This window comes from Gnatocerus cornutus, chromosome 6 (assembly GCF_029298725.1).
Source record: "Gnatocerus cornutus isolate USDA-ARS CGAHR chromosome 6, icGnaCorn1.1, whole genome shotgun sequence".
NCBI classification, from domain to species: domain Eukaryota; kingdom Metazoa; phylum Arthropoda; class Insecta; order Coleoptera; family Tenebrionidae; genus Gnatocerus; species Gnatocerus cornutus.
The window spans coordinates 7,768,920-7,776,136 of NC_142238.1; the positions used below are offsets into that span (position 1 = coordinate 7,768,920).

Consider the following 7,217-nt stretch of genomic DNA (forward strand, 5'->3'; position numbering starts at 1 on the left):
TACCGACATCACAATCATCATATTAATGAAGTGACGTAAAGCGGTAAACATCCGCTTGGACATCTTCAGATTTTTAGTCATCCTGAAAGTCTTTCGAGACAAAATTATAAAATAACAAAACCATAAAACAGTAACTTTTTATTTTTACACACGTAATACGCACGTATCGTTATAAACAATGTAAAATGAACTAGAATAGAAGTCATGCATTTTTAATAAATAGGTAACTTAGGCTAAGACATTCGTGGACGTATATCACATGCACGCATTAGTAGCATATTCACAGTCCTATAACGACTCATTTAAAATAATTTATAAATTTATCTAAAAAGCAATTCTCACAATAGAAAAGAGTTGCTATAGAACACATACATAAAATATACTTAAATATTTAACTGGCTAGAATAATTAACAAACCAAATCACAATTGCAGTTTTGAGTGGCTTTCAATGTCTTTAGATAGTTTTCTTCTTAGTGGCCCTCTTTGTCCGAGGCAAGGTCGCGCTTGGGATCTCCTAAAACATTGAAATTTAACAAGGCACTCTTTACAGTCTTTTATTTACAATCATTCACAACCGAAGTTATAAATGATCATAAATCAGCTCTAAGCTACTCTAATTTCAAAACACTTCAAATAATGGAGATTTTCTGCCAAAACGACTTCATACACTTTGGCAGGAAATCAAGTGAAACAAAACAAGCGGAGTAACGTTAATCCATTCTCAAACTAACAAGTTAGTTGGCTGAACACAGCACACAATTCATGCCTTGTGCGTTTTTAATCGATATCTTCATCTACATATCTGCGTATAATTTTCAATCTTCGACGAGCTGTCGGGGACTCCGTTAGCGATTGAATCGAGAACCTGCTGGCGCCTTTCTCTTTACCCAAACTTCTCACATCATTATCGCTTTTTGACAGTGTTTTACTCTCTGCTAAACGCAAATGATCTTTGTTGATCTCATGCCATGACGATCTTTTTTCGATAGTATCTTTGATCTTTTTAGGGAAATGTATTAGTTTCGAAAAAGAGGAGTCGAGTTTCCCCTTCGAGAAAGACAGGGAGTTAACTAGGGAGCGGCGTTTCGACTTGGGGGACTGGATGAAAATTTCCTTACGTTCCGAATGGGGACTATCCACGGGTTTCACCACTCCTGGTTTTAAAACCAGCGTCGCTTTGATGGCAGGGACGTTTTCAACAGGACTTGGGGGTTTAGGGGCTGCTTTTTTGTTATACTTGCCACCTCGAATCCGATCTGGTTCGTCTAAAGGTACATCTGACTTTGGAGTTTTGATTGCTTCTTCAGCATTTTCCGAACATGCTGTTAATAGTTCATTACTGTTACTTTTCTCTTCAACTGACTGCGTTTCATGCAACGAATTTAACGTATCCAAAAATTCGTCCTCACTTGACTCAACATTATCAAGCTCATCAATGGACTTTGCTTTATCGTTCAAGAAAATGATGTTTGTGTCAAAAACTTCACTGTCATCGCTGTCCTTTAATTACAACGTCCCATAAGAGTAAGACGTACAGAAACTACAAGAACAGTGTTTACTTACTTCGCTCACTGAAGACTTCTTAATCCCAGTCGTCGACCTTGTCACTCTTGTAGGTCTTGGTTTATTCAAAGACGCCGTTCTAACTAAGCCCTCACGAGCTTGTAATTTCGGTGGCTGTCCTGGATAAAGACCCTCACCACTGGAATACCCTGAGCTTATATCTTCAGCGGACTGAACGTGCTGAATCCTATCACTTCTAACGACATCGACTTCTGAGAAATACAAGGAAGAAGACGAGGTGGGGCGGCCAGGACTACGCCGTCTTCGCAATAAGCGAGGGTCGGTTATAATTACTTCTGAAGAATCCCGGCCGTCGCTGGCATCAAGGCTTGGATCACTTAAATCGCTTAAACTGTAGCTTTTGCGTAACTGATTTACCAGTCCTCCACCTCCCTAAAATACGAGCACAAAATGTTCACAAAGAGGGCTTACAACAACGACACTCGTTACCACAAAACCAGAAAGCGCATGCATTGCTTAGCGGTGTTACACACTGAATGGGAGTGTTCGTTAGTGCGTTTGTTATAGAAAGAACCTGTAAAAAAATAATAAAGAAAAAATTAATAATAAAAGTGTAAAAACGATTTATTGAAAAAAATATGGCATAATTCCAGATTCACACTTGAGGCGCTTGTAACAGTTTAAACACTCGAATAAAAACGGACAATTAAAAATATAAAAAAATCAAGTACAAACGCAAAATTAAATAAATCATTCACTAATGTCCTCATTCTTTTTGCTTTTTCTAGATTTTTTAATATTTTTTCCTTTGTTCTTGGATACTCTTCCACTTCTAGTTCGAGGCACTTCGTAATCCACGTCGCCATCATCATCAGAATATACTTCAGGTGCCAATGGCTCAAAATACATTGCATCAACTTTATCCTGTTCTTGCTGAGTGGGGTAAGTGACAGAAAGGGGCATTATCGGGTTAAGATTCTGTTTATTGAAGAACAAAAAAGTGCGATGGAGGTTTAGTGAGATAGTTAAAATTTAGCGTCTAGGAGAGAGTAAAATCTTATTAGCACTGTTATTTCTAGCAACTTAGGTAAAAAAGATGAAACTTGAAAACTCTGACAAAAATTATGCATAATGCGCCCAGGGCAACAGAGTCTAGCACCGCACGAGTCTAAATTTAATTTCCCCTCAAAAATAATTACTCTATAAAATTACACTACTCAAGAACTGAGGAATTTACGACGCCGCGACCAAAGATTTTCCCCACTTCCTAGACACTCTTGTTAAATAAGCACTGCCGAAAAAACTGACCTTTATGGCTGTTTGCATCAATGCAGTAACACCCTTGGAACCTAAATCAAGGAACTGTTTGTAGCTTTGTTCTTTGGCTTTCGTGATATATTCGTCAATTTCCTGCAGAAAATGCATTAGTTTCGGCATTGAATTACTCATGAACTGACCTGCTCCCGACTGCTCAAAGCAGGATGGACGAATTTGCGATATAAGATGCTGGAACCCTTCGTAGCAGGCGAGAGTAACCATATCACCAAAATTATTTTAATTTCATAATAAAATGGTAACCAACTGAAAAAAACATCAGTGAAGGTTTCAGCGCAGGTGAAAAGCGCGAATACGATCCAGTACATCATCCATTTGACCTGGAAAAGAGGACAAAGACCAAACTCAAAGGAAATTCCAGTGGGATCTAATTATAGACAAGTTAATTCCAGACTGTTGGGTGCTAAGTTCATGCAATAAATTATTATTACTTACGTATTCTTTAACATTTTTCGTTTTCACAGCCTTGTACGAAGCATAAGCGGGGTAAAGCGTTCCGAAAAGCAATCTGAAAAGAGGATAAACAAGGAGATAAGTTAGAGCTTTATGACACAAAGCAACAAGGGCCAATGTCAAGAACCCCACGTGGGTTAAAGAAGGCTTCACGTTCGGCAACAAACAACTGATTATCGAGTTTGTCGTGTATTGAAGCATATTGTCTTGGAGTAGCTTCCTGCGAGGCTGCAGGATTCTGACTGGTACGCATTCGTACTGAGGGACTTCCATGCACGCGTCGGGCAGGAAATGACCCGCCATCGAATTACTTGTGAAAAAGACAACCTCATTTCTGTCTAACACACAGTTATAACGGATATAGCACGAATTTCCGTGGAGTTACCAACAAATGCGTATTTCACATAACGCACCTGTCTATAGATATAACACTATCACTTGGCCATTCCAATAGATCGTGAATCGTATTTCTGGTTTTTCTCTTTGGGACATGATAAGATATGTTGAGAACGTGAACTCGACTATCAAATTACTATTTTGGGACGACAATGAAGAGAAATATTTTAAGACGCGTCCACGTCGGTAATGCCAGTTTGCGGCACATCCAAGACGCTACCTATTTATAAACTTTGAGCTAGCGTTCGGAAATGAGCTCATGTTGTCGAAAGTAAAATACAAACAAGACGTTGATTGTGGAAAATTCGAGTATTCAAACGTTTGTTTATAATGAGAAGGTCATTAGACTCGGAAGTTCGCTACCATAACGGTGACAAAAAATACATGCAATTCAGATTAGTTTACAACAAAGACAGTGAACACTAACGGATTTATAATAGGATCCAAAAAACATTTTTTTTTCTATTTCGCGTTCATAATGAAGATATTTCGATGCGCGTTTGAGCTTATTTTGGTGTCGTAATGGACCAATCCCGTGCTAATATTTCCAGGAACAAATATTTTTCTTAGGTTTGCAGCAGACAAACCGTCAACCTGCCGTTAACGTTGACAATTTAGATTTTGGTTTTGATAAACCATGATAAATCGATCAATACACTATTATTTCTTGTTGTTCTTGGCTTAATAATTCATCGGAGAAAAACTCTTTGGATGCAAGAGAAACATCATGATCATGATCAACATCTTCGCTCTCTTGCCTCCCTTGCGCTCCGGTAACCTCAAAACGTCACACCTGTCAAACTGACTGAAATTGGATTTGGCTACTTCGAATTTTTTTCCCGAACATTTTGCAAATGCCAACTACTCTAAAATTCCCTATATTTCGAAATCAAGTTTTTTCGTTTAAAATAAGGCGAAATAGATAAAATAGCGTATGATACTTGTTCATAATGCATTTTGCCGCACTTACTATTTTACGACACTCCTCGCTGCGCTCGTCGTGTCCTAAAAACGTGCGTGCGGCAAAATGTTCATTATGAAACGCGTTTCATAATATACTATTACATAATTGGACTTTTGACAAAGTAAAAAAAATAAAATCTTCACAAAGATGGTGAATATAAAGGTCCTTGAGATTAGAGGTCGCAGCCACAAAAGGAAATAAAGAGAAAGCTAAATTTGATCAATCTCTGAAAACTTTGAAAAAAATAGAAATCCGACGTCCACGTTACCTAATATTGCATGAATAAATTCAATAAAAAATTGCAAATAGTGTACCTGTTTCAACAACAAAGAAATTTGCAATTTAAATCGACAGATTCTGTAAATACTCGAAACGCTTACTTCTATTTATTTAAATGATTCGCAAATATAAAGGTCGTTACGATTCAAAACCCATTCAATTGACGGGCTATTTTTGCATGCATCGACTGAAGTAGCCCACAACATAGCTACACAAAAACATAAAATGATAACGTTATGCTTAATGGCTCGCATATTACAATTCATAAGTAATTAATAATTAAATTTATGGATCATAGAAATTCAACTAGTCTAGTTTTAAAGTAGACGTAATGAATGACTACCAATAATCCTAAAATTTAAACAAACAAAAAGCAGTTATTTCCGTTAATTTTGAATAAAAAACTGGTTCGAGCTTGTATGGAAATGATGAAACTACGCATTACCAAAATTTCCTCCTACACAAGGTGTTGAACTAAATGTGACAATAAGAAAGTAGATGGTAGACAAAAAAACTGTGAAAAAGTGACAAAGACGTGGGTTTTTGTCAGAACGAAGGTTCCTTTATAAAATTAGGGTATACGAAACGACCTTTTCTTTGATCGTCTTCTGGAGCAATCTGATCAGCTATATACCTTTAATTTTCCTTTCAATTCTTTCAATGTAATTTCATATGTATAATACGTATTTAGAAATATTACAAAATTCTTATTAAGCAAGGCAACTGGGTCAACTCAAGGAGACTCGATGTTCCTTATAAGGAAAGTAGTAAGAACATGTCTCTAAAAGCAATTCGTATGAAAATGGTAAATTCCATTTTAATTCGTCGTTTCACACATTCTGCTCCAATGACAATGTCATGTCATCATACTGCCGGAACAAATAACCCAAAGAACAAAGAGTGACGGGGGCTCTAAAAGTGAGGTTATCATTATTAACCAAATAACAACAAAAGGTTAATTATCCTATTGAAAACCTTCAACAAAACCCAAATCTATTCCATGAGCGAATCAATAAATTAATAACTAAGCGCGATAACAATTTATTAATTATAAATATGGAATAAACGATCGCAAAATTAATAAACAAGATAAATGTCAAAATTATCTTTTGTTTGGGTTGTCAGATGATCAAATTTTGAACGTTGGAGAGCTAAGGGTTGGGATTAGTCAATGAAATTGCTACTTACATGACTAATCTGGATATTATTGATGATATCATTGTGCTGTATGCAGTTTTTTCTAAGATAATTGATTAATATGTTCACAATAGTATTGTCTGTCAAGGTAAATTATAAATTAAAACTTCACTGATGCACTGCGCGCCGGCCATCACAGCCATCTTGCACATCTGCGCTGCGCGTTTTTCTCGTTGCTGTCATTTCCACCTCTCTTGGTCTCTTGTCAAACTCCCCGCCAACTTGTAATATATTGAACCAAAAAGATTTAAAATTTGTTTTCGCGCCAAAAATAAGAGATCAACAAAGATTTTTATGTTCGAAATTGAACGTGAATATGAGTTTTGAAACATTGAGTTCATTCGGTACATTTTTTCAAAATTATTTAAGGCTCAGCTTATGAAAAGTTTTAATAGGGATTCGGACTTTTTCAGACCACTGAGTAAATTCTGGATAACCAAAAATTAACAAATTTGTCCTTAATTAAGACGAAAATGAAGTAAAAAGCAGCAAAAAAGATTGTGTTTTCCAACTCTTCTATTTTATTTATTAATAATAAAACAAACACTGAAAACAAAAAAACTTTGTTGTGAATGTATTGTTGGTTGCCATTGCTATAAAAGCGTTTTAACTTTGCTAGAATAATACTAGAATAATTTAATTTTGGAAAGAAAAAGAATAAAGAAACAACTTAAAATACCAAAAACATTCTTGCCTAGAAACAAGAAGTTAAATCCAAAAAGTAAAGATTTAATTCAAAAAGAACATTTAAGATTTTTCACTAACTACAGAAGAGAAAAAAAATTGAAATTTAAAAAAACAACTAAATTAAAAAATAAGAGATCCTAAAGACTAAAATAAGAAATTAAATGGAATTTTTTAAATTAAAGTTTGACTTTCCATCGTATATTGAATAAATTCTCTACACCATCCAAATTGAAGCTGATTATTTTTACCAGAAACCGTCAGAGACATATATCAAATTTTAAACCTTTCGAAACTGAGGGCAACATAAATGAAAATTCCATGTCTGGTGCCAACAAACGTCATCCTACATCATCCCACATCACAAATCAAACAAAAACGCTT

The 7,217-nt window shown here is 35.7% G+C and overlaps 1 protein-coding gene across 5 annotated transcripts; it reads right to left on the reverse strand.

Annotated features, from left to right (window-relative positions):
• Positions 1-125: 125 nt before the first annotated feature.
• Positions 126-6,334, reverse strand: LOC148172588 (uncharacterized). Of its 5 annotated transcripts, none has more exons than XM_088038875.1 (7): positions 6,141-6,334; positions 3,296-3,368; positions 2,983-3,180; positions 2,834-2,935; positions 1,565-1,957; positions 768-1,501; positions 126-515 (listed from the first exon to the last, which is right to left on the reverse strand). In XM_088038875.1, exons 1-6 carry the CDS (start codon positions 6,170-6,172, stop codon positions 779-781), a joined length of 1,521 nt encoding a protein of 506 aa, XP_087895001.1. In that variant the 5' UTR covers positions 6,173-6,334; the 3' UTR covers positions 126-515; positions 768-778. The 5 variants fall into 5 exon arrangements, with proteins under 5 accessions (XP_087895001.1, XP_087895003.1, XP_087895000.1 ...); XM_088038877.1 differs by lacking the exon at positions 6,141-6,334 and adding an exon at positions 3,727-3,902; XM_088038874.1 differs by lacking the exon at positions 6,141-6,334 and having other exon boundaries at positions 768-936; positions 1,120-1,501; positions 3,296-3,669.
• Positions 6,335-7,217: the final 883 nt, after the last annotated feature.

Coding starts and splice junctions, on each gene's coding strand:
- LOC148172588 (XM_088038873.1), bottom strand. CDS start 3,616: ATGGCGGGTCATTTCCTGCCCGACGCGTGCATGGAAGTCCCTCAGTAC. Junction 3,181..3,295: donor CGAAAAATGTTAAAGAATAC/GTAAGTAATAAT, acceptor CCTCTTTTCCAG/GTCAAATGGATGATGTACTG. Junction 1,502..1,564: donor AGAAGTCTTCAGTGAGCGAA/GTAAGTAAACAC, acceptor TTGTAATTAAAG/GACAGCGATGACAGTGAAGT.